The sequence below is a fragment of the Plasmodium knowlesi genome (genome assembly GCF_000006355.2).
Source record: "Plasmodium knowlesi strain H genome assembly, chromosome: 1".
NCBI classification, from domain to species: domain Eukaryota; phylum Apicomplexa; class Aconoidasida; order Haemosporida; family Plasmodiidae; genus Plasmodium; species Plasmodium knowlesi.
Window position 1 is genome coordinate 554,916 of NC_011902.2, and position 15,857 is coordinate 570,772.

General features: G+C 41.9%; 4 protein-coding genes across 4 annotated transcripts; 3 read left to right on the top strand and 1 right to left on the bottom strand.

Annotated features, from left to right (window-relative positions):
• Positions 1-436: 436 nt before the first annotated feature.
• On the top strand, positions 437-3,663 carry PKNH_0112300 (kinesin-like protein, putative; the record flags this gene model as incomplete). The annotated part of the gene is made up of 5 exons (XM_039113752.1): positions 437-488; positions 1,002-1,644; positions 1,737-1,971; positions 2,063-2,188; positions 2,326-3,663. The coding sequence occupies 5 exons, from the start codon at positions 437-439 to the stop codon at positions 3,661-3,663; spliced, it is 2,394 nt and encodes a 797-aa protein (XP_038969375.1).
• A 1,883-nt stretch (positions 3,664-5,546) lies between these two features.
• Positions 5,547-7,886, top strand: PKNH_0112400 (DnaJ protein, putative; the record flags this gene model as incomplete). The annotated part of the gene is made up of 1 exon (XM_002257579.1): positions 5,547-7,886. The coding sequence occupies one exon, from the start codon at positions 5,547-5,549 to the stop codon at positions 7,884-7,886; it is 2,340 nt and encodes a 779-aa protein (XP_002257615.1).
• Positions 7,887-8,704: 818 nt separating this feature from the next.
• PKNH_0112500 (UDP-N-acetylglucosamine transferase subunit ALG13, putative) lies at positions 8,705-9,253 on the bottom strand (the record flags this gene model as incomplete). The annotated part of the gene is made up of 1 exon (XM_002257580.1): positions 8,705-9,253. One exon carries the CDS (start codon positions 9,251-9,253, stop codon positions 8,705-8,707), a length of 549 nt encoding a protein of 182 aa, XP_002257616.1.
• A 1,187-nt stretch (positions 9,254-10,440) lies between these two features.
• Positions 10,441-15,797, top strand: PKNH_0112600 (ferlin-like protein, putative; the record flags this gene model as incomplete). The annotated part of the gene is made up of 3 exons (XM_039113754.1): positions 10,441-15,146; positions 15,305-15,549; positions 15,733-15,797. 3 exons carry the CDS (start codon positions 10,441-10,443, stop codon positions 15,795-15,797), a joined length of 5,016 nt encoding a protein of 1,671 aa, XP_038969376.1.
• Between the last annotated feature and the right edge of the window lie 60 nt (positions 15,798-15,857).

Genomic DNA, 15,857 nt, shown 5'->3' on the forward strand with positions numbered 1-15,857 from the left:
ACTTCCACGTCCCGATGACCTCGCAAAAAAAAAAAAAAAAAAAAAAAAAAAAAAAAAAAATCTCCCCTTGGTACTATGCTCACCCCAAGTGGATCCACATGTAAAATGTACATAGAGTTAGCAAATGGGGAGAAAAAAAAAAAAAATATCCCGTTGGAGATTCTTCACCGTGCCGCTGCGCTCTTCATCATTTGTATAGTGCTCATTTGGGTACCCGTGAGTCGTTCCTTTTTTGCCGTTTCGCCGGTTTAGCGATGGAAAAAGCGACAATTAAGGGGCGGTCACCAGAGCAACATTCACCTAAGTGTAAAGCGCCCACTGATCACCTACCTGATGAGATCTCCCCATGTCCGGCACCGCTACCATGCCCGGAAGATAAATGAGCGGCCCGTTTGCCCAGAAGTATACACGCCCCCACCCCACCCCCGCAACGGAAATGCACAAGAGGGCCTACAGTGAATCGGGGGCCTTGTCGAAGATAGCGCAAAGTGAGAAGTGGAGGGAAAAAAAAAAATAAAATAAAAATAAAAATAAAAATAAAAATAATCAAACGGAAAATAAAAAATGAACATGGGAGTATAGAATGAGACAAAACGCACATGAACCCGTCATGTGCAACTGCACCTGCCCGTTCTGTTTTCTCCTTATGCATCGAAATTTCGGCCTCGTGGTCGACATAAACTGGATAGATCAAAAAAAAAAAAAATAAAATAATAAAATGACTTAACTGAAATATTACCAATATGCATCTCCTTAGTGGAGAGGGCTAGGAGAGGGCCAAGGAAGTGGGCCAAGGGAGATGGCCAGGAGAGGGCCAGGAGAGGGGGTCCCCCCAAACTACCACAACCCAGATGGGGGAAATGAGAAAAGATAGCGGTGCATGTATAACTATTACTAATTGCACACCGTAAGGTTAACCTACCCCCCGTCTAACCTACATCCTCTCCCCACATGGACACACACACATGCATGTACGTGTATGTACATGCACAACCATGTAGGAGGCGAACGGGAAAAGGTCGTACATAGTTATGAACGGACACGCCCAGAGGATGCACGTACACACAAACTAGAAAGCGTCGTTGTACGAATAAAAAAATTGGAAGAGAACGAAAGACCAACATTACACGCAGATCCAAAGGATAAAACAATTCTCTACTTTGACAAGGATTTCGAAATTGAGCAGTATAATTTTGACATAGTATTTGACGGAGACGATGATAATGAAAAGGTTTTTCTAGAAATAGGTGGACACACAATTGTCCAGAACGTATGCAGAGGATTTAAAGAAACAGTCATTGCATATGGACAGACAGGGAGTGGGAAAACTTATACTCTCTTCGGATCGAATCAAGAATTAGGGATAGTACACTACTTCCTACATCACCTGTACACAGTAAAGTGCAATGACCACCGAAAGAAAACTATATACGTGAGCTTATATGAAGTTGTTGGAGACAAGTTGATTGACCTCTTGACAAATGTAAACGACAGGAACACTCAGTTCTATACACAGGATTATTATTTGAAAACCATAAGGCATTCCTACAAGGTGGTTAACATCTCAAGTTTTGAAATGGCAAAGAAAATCATCGACACAGCTTGTCTGATGCGTAACGTAGAGGCCACCTCGCAGAACCGCAGGTGGGTATACCACCGCTGTACCCACCTAATGTACAGATTGAGTACTTTGGATTAGGATATCATTGGACGGATACCCCCCTTTCCCTCATCAGGTCGAGTCGTTCACATGCCATCATCCACCTTTTCGTGAACACCTCTGACTTCACCCATCACGATGGCGTGGAGACCACCCGAGACTACTACGGTGTCCTCACCTTCGTAGATTTGGTGGGTTGCGAAAGGGAGGAGTTCAACACGGAAGGGAGCCAAAACAACAAGGAAAAAACTTCGACGAAATTTCTGAATTCATCTCTCACCTCCCTCAACAAGATGCTTCGAAAGATGCAGGTAAGGCGATCTACCCATATCTATTCCCTTCTCTGTACCCATGTCTATATGCATACCTGCTACCCATGCTTAAACTCTGCCTCCTTTACAGATGGGAAATTTGGACGAATCCGACAAGAGGCAAAGTGTTTTATGCAAAGTTCTCTTCAATTATATTAAGAAGACTTGTGGCGTGTGCCTCATCTTTTGCTTTAACCCGAGGCAATGCCAGAAGAGCGTGCGTACATGGAGAGTTGATCTCCACCTGTGCACTGTCGAACTGAGACCACACCATCTGTACAGCACGTCAACACCATTGCCACACCAATAATACGCAAATCGGATATCGGTTTCCCCCCCCCCTCCTCTTTTCAGCTGACGAGCTCCACCCTTATCATGGCAAGCCAGTGCAAAAAAATAAAAAGCAAAAGAAAACAAGTGCTTTACGTAAAGACCGAAAACAGGGATTACCCTTTTAAAAGAATAACCCACAAGGAGTACGGAAAAAAAGAAGAAGGAAGTGGAAAACGCAATGGGAGGAGTCCATTGTCAGGTGAATCTTATCCCAGGACGAGCAAAAGGGATTCATCAAAGGATACGTCGATGGGAAAGGGCACATTGGTGGTGGAGGAGGCACCTTCTAACGGAAACACGATAAGCAACCCTATAAGGAACAGCGTTGGAACCAATCCCACGATGGTGATCGTACAGATGGACGATGTAAGAGACCACGAAAACGGAACGCATGTCCTAACGTACAGAAAGGGAAAAGACAAACATGAAGCACTTAAGAAACTGGTGTGTGAGTTGGTTCATATAAATAAGGAGGAAGAAAAGGAAAAGGAAAGAATGATTCTGAATCTCCAGAAGGATGTGGACAGATTAACGAAGGAGTGCTTCCATTGGAAGATGCAGGCGCAGAACTACCACAAGAAGTTGATATTGCTACATAGGAATTACGCAAAGATTAGGGAATTGCTATTTAACACATTACACAGTGGTGGGAATGACGTTTCTATCGGAACGTTCCGCTCATCCACGTCGTGTTGTTCGTTTGCCCAGCTCGATGAGGACAACTCCCCCCTTGGTGGGAATATATATGCACCAAAGGAAAGTAAGCACGTTAAGGAAGAATCTGTTGCCTGGGAGAAAAAACAACTTACTGAAAAGTATAATCCAGTTAGGCAGGAAGAAGAAGTACAAAAAGGGGGCATGCCCTCGTACCAAAAAAAACACTATGGTGCATCTTCTAGCAAGAGAAGCAATCAGAGTAGTATATCCAAAGGCATGAATTCTTTTATCGGATTAAAGGAGGGAAAGACTCTAGAACACATCGCTGAACACAGCGATGGTGGCTACTTCCATCACATGGATAATGGAGAACATTCTGAAGCAGACACGTTAGAAAGAAGGAGAGACAACAAGCAGTGGAACACACAGAGACATGGGGGCTACTCAGGGATGGGGGAATCGTCCACATACACACGGTTGGAATGTAAGAAAGTGGATTCTTCTGAACCAAGTGTTGTTAGGCTGAATAGTGAGCAGGCCATTATAAAAGACAACAACTCAGCGAAGGTAGTACCAATAGGGGGGATGCAAATGGAGAAAAAGAGTGATGTCCCAAATGCCAACGATATCACAATCGACTCGCTTACAAGAAAAATACGAAACCGTATTTTGAAATCGAGGAGCTTGTCCACGGCGGGGTGAGGAACGGGGACTCCACATCCAGTAGTCTGTTCCTATACCTTTCACCGTGACGACGTTAATCGCTCCCGTTTGTTTGTGTTTTTTTTTTTTTTTTTTTTTTTTTTTTTTTTTTTTTTTTCACACACGCTATTCATTTGATGGGAGGTCGCAATTGGGGAGGTATCCCATTTGGGGGATCTTCCCATCCGCCCCCCTTGTTTCTCCTACTACCCCCCCCAATCACAGTGAACGATTTCGCGCAACTCCACGTGTATATACCAAAGGCAAGAATGTCGCATCGGTATGCACTCATCCCCCTGGTGGATAAACATAGGAGATGGACACACACTACTACCATTTGATCCAGCTGTCATTTGTGTAGCTCCACGCTCTGGTGAAGGAGCAAACCTCTCTTCATGGGGATTTCCCCACACACACTCTCCTACAGCCATGAATTTTTAAGAACTTTAATATTTTGGCGATATAAGTGGAACAACGGGAACGAACCAAATGGGTGTGTGGACCTCACACGAATATAGTAACAACTAAACAAGGTAGTCAATCATCTGGCAGGTTAAGATGTGTAAGGTTTTGGGAGCAACAGATCAGGGAGAAAAGGTTGATTCGGATGATAGTCTTAAATGCGTTTCTTCCCTTTTACTGAAAAAAAAAAAAAAAAAAAAAAAAAATGCACAATTTCCCCCTCTTTATATACACACAGTCCATTGGTTTCAGTATACTCTGTTCCATTTTTTTTTTTTTTTTTTATGTCACAACGTTTGGCGGACAGTCGAACATAATTTGCCTATTTGTGTAACCAATAATATCATTTTTCGAAATATATATCTGTGGTGTTTTCCACTTTGCCGCTTCACTATGTTGTGATTTTGATTTTTGACAAATAAAAATATCTGTGGTACTTTTTTTTTTTTTTTTTTTTTTTTTTTTTATTTTATTTTTGCGCGCAGATGATGGGTAGCCTTTCCCACCACATGGCCGTTATCCATGTGTCAGTGGCCGTCTTTCCTCTCTTGGAATTTCATTTTTTTTTTTTGCCGACCATATTTTTGTTGCGAATTCTCTGTTTCCATTTTTTCCTTCATGATTTGATTTGTGTGTTTTCATGCTTTTCTCCTTTTCTTGCTTTTATGCAATTTTTTTTTTTTTTTTTTTTTTTTTCGATCCCCGTACTGCTCTTCTCTTACTCTTTTGCTCGTGCTGGTGTTTTTTTTTTTTTTTTTTTTTTTTTTTTTTTTTTTTTTTTCCTTTGATTGGCTTACCCGTTGATGGTACCAAAACGACCGGCGATGTTGATAATTAGCTCCACATTAAGTAAGAAAACAAATTGTTTCTGTGTTTGCATGCTTCTTCTACGTAGGAAGTTTATATCTTTTTTTTTTTTTATGTTTATTTTTAACTTGTTCATGTCCCGCTTTGAATTTTTTCCATGCCCCTCTTTATATAATACATTTTTTTGACGACGCACCCTTTCCCCTTTTTTTTTTTTTTTTTTTTTTTTTTTTTTTACAAATGATTTAATGGTGCTTTCATTTTGAAGTCATCTCTTCCCACTACCGCACATACACAACACCTGTTACATTATTGCTTTTTTTTTTTTCTTCTTCTTTTTTCCATCGTTGATTGCTTTCATCACTGATTGCTCCGTTTTCTTTTTCCTGCCCCCCAAAAGGGAATGTGGAACAGCCGGTCTCAGCTGACGGACACAACATCGTTCATTCGTAACAAAGAGCATTGGAAAAAATTTCCTCCGGTGGATGAGTAGCTCCTCATTATACATAGATGTGTATTACACACAAATACATGCACATCTGAGCGGTTGAAGCGTTCCAGTGCCCCCGCCTGAATTACACCCACACGTAGCAGAGCCCTCTACAGAGTAAGCCATGTCAAACTGGGGGGGCTTCTTCGGGGACTACGGTAACTGGTTCACCTCCCCCGGTAACCACATCGCCACAGGAAATGTAGGAACACACAATGTGGATACGAACATGTCAACGAACCTGGCGGCTGCGGCTGCCACAGCGAACAATTCCAGCGCTTCGTCATTTTTTGAAGATAACCTAGACCCCAGGATTAGGGATGGAGGAAAGAATAGCACAAGTATCGGAGGGAACCCTCATGATAAAAGTCGACATAAGTATAAATTCAAGTACAGCAGAAAGGATAGATCCGATGAGAGAAGCAGGAGTGGAAGGATGGATAATGGATATAGGGACCATAGCAGTAGCAGTGGGAGTAGGGAGCCCGGAAGTGATAGGGAAAGTAGGGTGAAAAGAGAAAAACTTAAGGAGAAGAAGGGAGATCGGAAGGAGGAAATGGGTAGTGCTAACAATCCAATCGGTGTTGGATCATGTGCTCATCCTTGTGGGAGTGCTCAGGAGGCTTTTTCCTCTGGTGGGTCAGTCCCTAGTGGAGCTTCCCCTATTGGAGCCACCCCTATTGGAGCTTCCCGTAGTAGTAGCGGAGAAAGCATCGGCGGATTCTTCAGCACCCTAGGTTTAGGCAACCTCTTCTCCAACCTAGAAAATCGAACATTCTGCAACGAATATAAGACAGGGTATTGCCTCGATGAGGAGGCAAAGAAAGTTCTACAGAAGGATGGAGATTCTTCTTCGAAAAACTCTTCCTCAAAAAAATCAAGCAAAATAGGCATAGGTTTAGATGGGAAAGGGGTATTTAACAGTGAATCGCCTGAAGGAAACCCCATATGTGTAGACACAACATATTACGATATCCTAAATGTTAAGCCCACTGCTACCTTCAGTGAAATAAAATCGAGTTATTATAAGTTAGCCCTCAAGTGGCATCCAGATAAAAAAGGAGATGATCCGGAAGCTAAGGTGAAGTTCCAAAAGATCAATGAAGCATATCAGGTTTTAAGTGATTCGGAAAGGAGAGCAGATTATAATAAATATGGACTGAATGCAACAAAGGATATGGTGGTTATCGACCCATCGTTATTATTCATGATGCTGTATAGCTCAGATGAACTATCCGACTATGTTGGTACGTTACGTGTAGCATTTTTCATAAAATTAGCATTCGAATGTAACAGTACAATTGAAGATATTCAAACACAAGGAGGCAAGATGTTTTCAGAAATGGAGGTGGAGCAATCCAAGAGGGAAATTGAGTTGGCTCTACTTTTAAGGAAAAGGTTACAACCATATGTTGATGGAGATACAAAGTGGGTAGAGAGAATGGAAAAAGAAATTTCTGATTTGTTGGATTCTTCTTTTTCCAGCTCTATTTTGGAATCTATTGGATGGAACTATCGTAATAGTGCCTCATCATTTATTGCTGAGGTGACTACTCTATGGGGAATGGGAGCTACTTTGCCTAATATACAAGCCCAGAAACGGTCTGTTCAAAACAACTTTGGGTTAGCTACCTCTCTCATTAGCACCTTCTTCACCATGCAGAAGATGGTTGCTTACAACGAAATGAACGATAGTCTTGAAGGAGCTGATTTGGGCGAAGAAGCCAAAGTCATCTCGGGGGGGAAAGTCAACTGCGAGGAAAATAAGTTGCAAAAGGAAAAAATACAGGACAATGGAAGTGGTAACGTGAGGGACAACGCCAGTGCAGGCTATTCTAGTGAAGGTTATTCCGGTGCAGATCATTTGGGTGGTAAAACCGCCGGGGGGAATTTCACGCATAAAGTCGCAGACAAGTTTAGCGATTTTTTTGGGGAGAAGCGGAAGGAAAAGAAGAAACAGAAAAAGGAGGATATGGAGGGGGCGGAGGGGATAACCCAGCCAAGTAGAAGCAGTACGGAGTTGGTGGACGATGGCATTCCGCAATCGCAGCAGACTCATGATGATGACACCTCGAAGCGAAAGACATGTCAGAAGAAAGATATGGATCGAGAAGCTTACCTTGAGAAGAAGAACAATGAAGCCTTTGCCATCATTATAAAAAATGTACTTAAGGTTGTTCTGTGGGATATTGAATCCACCGTCAGGAAGGTGGCAGAAAAGGTTCTGCGGGACGAAGGGGTCTCCATAGAAACAAGGTTGCAAAGAGCCAAGGCGTTAAAACTACTTGGCAAAATTATGCTTCGATTATCAAAGACAAAAAAGGATATGAGCGATTCCAAGGAATTCGACGTGAACCAACTTTTCGAGTCGGTCATTTTGAAAGTCGCGCAAAAAGCTGCAGCCGAGGAGGAGGCCGCGTCCAGGCGTGAGGACGAGGATTTTTTTAAGCGGGAATCCTACTAGGAGTGCGGTAGACGTGATCAACGCGATCAACACTACAGCGGATTTGCGAAATGTAACTATTTTTTGTGAAATCTTCATTCGAGTTTTTTGTGAGAAGACCTACATCTGGAAGGCGAAGAAGTGGTCCATGTATGTAAGGTGCAAAAAATCCCCATCAAGATCCAAAAGGGAAAGGAAAAATTTCCAGTGGGCTATTTACTCATGTTGGGGTTCCTCTCATACAAGCACTTGCCGAAGAGAGCGACTACGGACACGGGCACACAGGTCCGTGTGACATGCTCCAACTACCACCTCCAGCGAGGGACGACAATATCGAGGTGTGACATGCGGTGTCAACTTTTGCAATTTCGGAAAGCCTTCATTGTTTTTTTTTTTTTTTCAAGATGTGTTTTTTCTGCCCGTGCGATACTACGCACCCATTTCATGCCTAATTATACCATGTGACCATTTATGTGTTTTTCATGTGGATCATTTTTTTTTTTTTTTTTTTTTTTTTTTCCCAAAGCTTTTACATGGTTTGCATCCCCTGTTGCGTTTTTTTGATTATCCTAATTTTCGTCCCTCTTCTAATGTGACCAATTCATTTTTTTTCACGTCGTTTTCCTGATGTGTAGCAATTTTGCAAGTCGCTCTCCCTGTGTGAGGTTGTGTGTCGCGGAAACACAGGGCAATCTCATTGCTCCGTTGAGTCATTGCATCGTTATCGCATTACTTTTTTTTTTTTTTTTTTTTTTTTTTTAATACCCATAGATGCGTAATTTTTTGTGAAACATCCAAGCGACTGTGTGTTGGGCACCGTGGCACTGTGCTATGTCTGGCTACGCCACTTCGTCCATCACCGCGCGCAGGTCCCGCAGGAAGGGCTCTGACCGCGGGGCGGGGAAGGGGACGAACGCGGGCGTCTGCAGACACCGCAATACCCCCTCCCGCAAATCCCCCAAGCATTCGCACACCTCTAAGTAGTTCATCGAACGTAAAAATCTTGCAAACTCCAACTGGTGGTTATCCATTAATTTGTCGTTTACTACTATTAGCATTTTCTTCTTCATGCGCAACCCTTGGACGGTGCTACCTGCGCCGGCATGACTTAAAATGAGGTCGGCCTTTTCAAAATGCTTTACTAAATCCTTTTTGTATCGAAAGAATTTCACTCGATGCAGGAATTCCTTGTTATTGTTGCTATATCTGTAAATCAACTTTGGTTCGTAGGTACCCTCCCCGATCTGCATGCTCATTTTGGCGAAACCTGCACGTAGGAGGAAGCTGTGGAAATCCTCCGTGTCGATTTCTTTTATTAGATCATCGAATTTGTACGATCCTACAGTGACAAACAAGATTTTCTTTCTTCCGTCTTTTCCTTCCTCCATTTTTTACTTGCTCCTCCTTCGGTTCACGTACACCTTGGCCCTAAACATCGTCAATCCCCATAAAAGGCTTCTTCCAAGAAGGGACTAGCAACACTTTTCACTCTTGTGCGATGTTAAATGAGGGGAGGGAAGGGTAGAAAAAAAAAAAAAAAAAGTTCCCACATGGGGCATATAAAAAGGGGGAGAAATTTTCCGATGGGCTCAATTCATCAGAAGGTGCACGCATAAATACGCTCCACCGGTAGATGTTTTTATAGTGTGTGTAGTGTATTTGTACGAACTGTCCCCAGGAAATACAAACGCATTATTCAGCGTTAGGAGAGTATGTATATTCCACACAACTGCCTGTTGAATTATTTTACTAGAAACAAAAAGGGTTGCACACTATTTTTGTGCACCTCATAACTGTTCGCATGAACATTTGATCCGCCTCCCACCCCCCTTCTTCATTATACGCAAAACTGCAAATTTGCTAAGTATACTTACTTTTCGTTAGGAAATGCAAACCCCCGTGTGAACAAATATGTGCATGCCCAAATGACATAGACGGTTTCGTCTGTTGGAGTGAGGGACTCCTTTGGGAAATGTCGAGGCATACCTTCGTTTGGTCCCGAATTACACAGTAGGGACCCCGCGATGTGTGAGGAGTTTCTCAACTGGTTATCTTCCCCCTCATGAGTCTCTCTTTTTTTTTTAACTACCATATTGGGCATATTTGCCATTTTTCACGATGATGGCTTTTATTTCTTTTTTTTTTTTTTTTTTTTTTTTTTTGAACAGTTATTTCTGAACAGCTGCATATAATTTGCCTTTTTCGCCTGAACAACTTGGCTATTTTGTTAAAAAAAAAAAAAAAAAATCCCTCCCAAGGGTCTTTTTCGCCTGCACGTTCAGAAAAAAAAAAAAAAAAAAAAAAAAAAAAGGCGCAACGAAGCAATAAAACGAGAAAGTAGCAAAGAAGGAACACACACAATGGGCAGAACATTGAGGCAGACGTAAGCAACCCTTCAAATAAAACCGGCATAAACGAGGGGGCCACCCCGGGGAGGAAGGTCCCCGAATAAAGGTGGACAATCACGCTTGGGACAAGCGCGTGTAGAATAGTCACTCCTGCGACAGCCCCCACGCTGAGCGCCAGCTTTCTCGCGGCGCATACAAAAGAATTTTTTCCTCGACGATGCTCCAAGATGAACTTCGCAAAGAAGACGCAGTACAACATCAAGGTGGATATACACGAAGTGAAGGACCTGAGCTTTCGCGAAAGCGCCAACGAAAAGGAGATCATCCCCAACCCCTACGTCCAGGTCACAGTGAACAATGAAAACAAATGCACACCGAAGAAAAACCAAGCAGTGAACGTGGCATACAACACATCCTTCAACTTCTCCATGGATTTGACTGATTACCTTTTTCAGCGAACCAGTGTAGACGTGTGTGTGTTGCACAAGTATACAATACAAAGTGCCCTCATTGGAAAATGCTCCTTCGGTCTAAATTATGTGTACTCCAAACCGCAGCACTGGCTATATAGAATTTGGGTGAGATTAAGGAACCCAGATTTGCCCCTCGACGAGGTTGGTTTTTTGCTCATTTCCGTGGGGGTCTATGGTCCAGGGGATGCTATTCCAATCATTAACGACAGTGTGAAAACGAACATAGGTGACTCCGTCAATGCAGTAAATACAGGAGGATTAGGAATAGGTGATAATTCTGGTACCGCAGCTGGGGAAGGAGGTGGAGGAGGAGAAGAAGGGGAAGATAACGTGGAGTTCGGGGGAAACAGAGGACTAGATATACACATCACGCACTATGACCTCAGTGTAAATATTTTCCGGGGACAGGACATGGATTTTATCGGGAGCAGTATGTTATTTTCGAATACGTTAGAACCGTATGTAAAGGTAACGCACAACGGATTTGAGGAGAGTACCAAGGTGATAAGAAATGATCCAAACCCTGTATGGAACATCAGTGTACACATTCCAACATGTACTCCATGTTACGACAAGAATATAATTATAGAGTTGGTGAACGGAGAACATAATGGAGTCGTGATGCTGAGCATCTTGCTAGATTTGTTTGAAATTCTAAAACGGGAACTGCACCCAAGATGGTATAATATATATTACAATCCTCAAAATCAAATTGCCCCGAGAAGTAGTATATACAATCAGAACGTTACTGCTAATGCACCTAATATAACTAACACTAGTAATGCCCAGACATCTTCAAATGCAATAGGAAATTATCTCTTCTCAGCCACTGCGGAAAAATTATTTAAAAATGCAACACAAGGAATTAATATTAATGAAATATTAGGAGTGACGAAAATGCAAAATATGTTTTCCTACGATGATAATTTGAAGGAGTTCTACCTCTACGGAGGAAGAATATTTCTCAGTGTAAATGCTACCAAGACTCATGCACCAGGACCTATACGTATAAAGTCAGCCAGAGTAGAACCCGACCCACCCAATAAGGAGTTTATTTTTTGTGCAGATATTTATGAAATATTATCTGTACGTAGTAACCATAATAAAAGGGGAAATTATAATTCTGAAAATCTTCAAAAGGCTTACAACAAAACATATGATGGAAACGGAGAAAACATAATATGTGTTTGTGGATTGGGCCCACATAAACTAAAGACATGTGCGCTTCTTCCAAATGATGTAGGATCTTATGTCCTGAACGAAAATACAGGACGAATTAATGAATTCAGAATATTTTTACCACAAAATAATACCGATCAAATATACGATATTTTCTTGTACATATACGTCAAGTCAAATCTTGCCGTGGCTGATTGGATAACTACTCGGAGGAGTGTATACAATACTGCAGGGGGTGTACATAATAATAGAGATTTATACAACACAGGAGATGCAAACAATGGTATGAAGTTAAACCATATGGGTTCTATAAATAAGCAATCAGAAGATATTTTCAATGAGTCAGATATTATGAGTAATTATAAGTTAAGTAGTTATGTACGCATCCCTTTTAAGTATTTACTACTTAGTGAGAATAAGCCAAAGTGGTTTTCCATGAAGAATGTGGATACTAGTGCACATGATTATAGCATCTCATTCTATGCGAATCTGGTTCCGTTTCATTTGTTTAAGAAAAGACAGGAACGATTGGAATATAAATTATCTAGATATTTCTTTAGAGCCTTAATTTATGAAGGGCTACACTTCCCGGCTAAGGGTTACGACTCCTTTCCAGATCCCTACATAAAAATCGAACTAGCAGGACAGACTATAAAGACAAGCACCATTTTGCACACACTGAATCCAAATTATTATGAAGCCTATGAAGTGGAAGTAATTCTGCCAACGAATTTGAATCTAGCTCCAGATATATCAATTGAAGCTTTTTCTGTTAATAAAACATTCCTGTATAATGATGATGATATCCTACTAGGTTCTTGTACGTATCCTATTATTAAGGTACCCATCGAATGGAAGCGCTCTCCTGTTTGGATAAGCTTAAAATCGTCTCAGTATAAAAAATGTAAAGCTAAACTTCTGGTTGGGTTCGAATTAGTTCCCTTAGAAAGAGTGCTAGATGATAGTTACCCTTTTTATGATGATATAAGACCATCTACATTACCAGGACATGTATCTCTCTTTCTTGTTGGTATACGTATGTTCAAACCTTTGAAGAATCCTTCCGTAACTGTCTGCTTCGGAAGAGATGTGGACGATACATCTCAATTTCTTTGGCACGAGACGGTCAGTAAAGTTATATCTGGAAAGGAAGGCAACTGGAATTTCCTAAAATATTTTTCTCTAGATGTTGCATTACCCAAACGTATGCAACATCATAGTTTTTTAGAAGTGCGTGTCGAGGACAGAGAACTAAGTTCTGCCTTCACTACCACCGGGGGTAATTCCTCCAAATCGGCCAAGGCCACGAATAATAACAACTTAATCGGTACTGCATATATTACGCTGAACCCGTTACTTCCTTGGCTAGACAAATATGAAAAGAATGAGTGCGTCGAATTATTTAAGCTTCATCTCTTGGAGGAAGTTCTAATGGAAGATGCCGAAAGGGCACGGAAATCTTACAACACTGCTTTGGTGCATAAAAAGAGCTCTATGGTTCTGAGAAAAAATACTAATATTTTGTTTGACGGTGAAGGAGGTGTAGAAGGTGGTGGCAGTGATGATGAAGGGGATGGGGAGGGAGGACCGGGTGGGGGAGGGTTTCATGCCTTGTCTTTGAATGTTCTGGAGGAGGGTGTCTCGGAGGATGGAGCCTCAGAGGCAGGAGAGACAAAGGCAAATGATGAGGTCGTCACGGAAACGGCTATCCATCTGGGCGGTGAAGACTTCCAATCGGAGGTGGGCGAGGAAACCATTCGAAGAGGCAACCCCCCAGAGGAGACGGAGGAAGGAGGGGAAAGTGCAAGTGTGAAAAATTCAATTTTGAAAAATTCAAATGGGAAGAACCCTGATAAGTCGGCGCATCACCTCAGCAAGAAGAAAAAGAAGAACATGAAAAAGTTCATCAACAAGGAGTACGTGCCATATAACGACCCCGACTTTGCAAACGTTCGGATAGAAGAGGCACTGGAACATGTATGCTTCAAGACAAGTGAGTACGCAAGCGACTCTGATGTAAGTGCAGAGGAGAACGAGCATGGAGAAAACGAAAGTAATGGTAGCCAAAGGAGGATAAAGTTTAGAGATATTAATTTTTTCAAAGGGAAGAACCACGATGACGAGAAGGAAAAAAATGTACAAGTGAATAAAAAAAAAGAGAGAAAAACTATTCATGGGTTCAGTGAAGATGCGTTGAACTTTCAATTATCCATAGCAGGAGATGATGAGCAGGAAGAAACACAGAGAGATGAGATGTTGTACGAATATGAAGTGGACATGAATGTAGATGATCTACCTTACCTAAGAGCAACCATATTTAGATGTACTGATTCAGGTATACCAGAAGCAGTGGGTTACCTGAAATATTTGTGTAATGTATATGATGACAAGACCATACATCTAAAAAAGGAAATGTTAAAAAAATGTGAAAAACTGGTGAATGATTACAAGATAACTCGTAATTTGGTTGTGAGAGCTTACATCATTCAAGCGAGAGGATTGAATCCTCCATCAGGAGCAACAGATATAACTACCTATGTCTGGATTAAGAATAGCAACGAAATAACTAACATTCCTGGAGGGTTATCTCATAACATTAAAGACACAGGGCATATCAAAAGACAAGGATATAAACCCGAATTTAATAGATCCTACCAACTCTTATGTTCCTTCCCAGATGAGTCTATAATTCAAGTGTGCATAATGAATCAGGGTTCTCTGTCAGATGAAATCATTGGTTATACATACATCGACATGGAGGACAGGTACTTCAATCCTAGGATTAGACAACTAATGATGGATGACAACATGCCAATTGAGTTAAGATCTTTGAAATTAGAAAACAGTACGATCTCTCATGGTTCCTTAAGATGTTGGTTTGAAATTTTTACAGAAGAGTTTGCTCAAAGGAACCCCGTTAAAATTTTATGTTCTAATGAACCCGATGACTATCAACTGAGGGTAGTCATTTGGAAGGTGAACAATGTTGCTATGGATGAGAGTCCCACCATTAGCCTCTTTGTTAGATGTATTTACACAGATGAAGATTTAGAAGACAAGAGAGATACAGACACACACTACAATAGCAAGGATGGGAAAGCTGTATTCAACTGGCGCTTTGTATATAATGTTAAGATTCCTACCAATGCCACGAATGTCAAGGTGCAGGTGCATAACTATGGGCTCCTTTCATCCAGTGAACCCATCGGCGAGGCCACTCTCAATCTGGCAACGCACTTTTATCGCGCTAGGAAGAAGCGAGGCCTCTACCACATCCCTAGGTTCGCGCGCTACCGAATCGGTCACACAATACATACGTGCATACATATATTGTATGAATGCACTCCCCTTTTGAGAGAATGTTATTATCACGCCTTAGTATATAAATAACCTTCCTCTTGTATTGCCCCCTATTTTCCTTTGTTCTTTCCTTGAGCAGGTTTTGGCTACAGTGCAAGCATCCCGCCCACAAGAACAGGGTGCGGGGGAGCGTGGAGGTCGAGGCGTGCATCCTTCCGAAGGCAGAGGCAGAGGTGGATCCCGTCGGCAATGGTCGGGATGAACCGAACAAAGACCCATTCCTTCCCCCAGTCACAGAGAACAGGACATACGTTGATTGGGTCACTATCAATGAGAAGTTCGGAGCTGCCACCGCGTCTATCATGCACGGATTGAAGTGGACAGGTGAGTCTACCCTACGTCTTTGCGGAACACTTCAACCCTTCCAACCAGTTCGACTAATTCAACGAATTATTATTGTTGCACAACTTGGGATGACACACACAGCTATTAAAAAAAAAAAAAAAAAAAAAAAAAAGGTAATATTCTTTGTGTACCTCTAAACCGCTGTATCATCACCCCCTGCAGGTGTTTGGATCGTTGTGGCCGTCGTCGTCGTTGGTGTATTTTTCCTCCTCATCCTTTTGAAGTAATCACATGATGACAGCACATCTGGAGTTACTCAAGTAGTGTCTCTCTTCCAGGTCCACCCC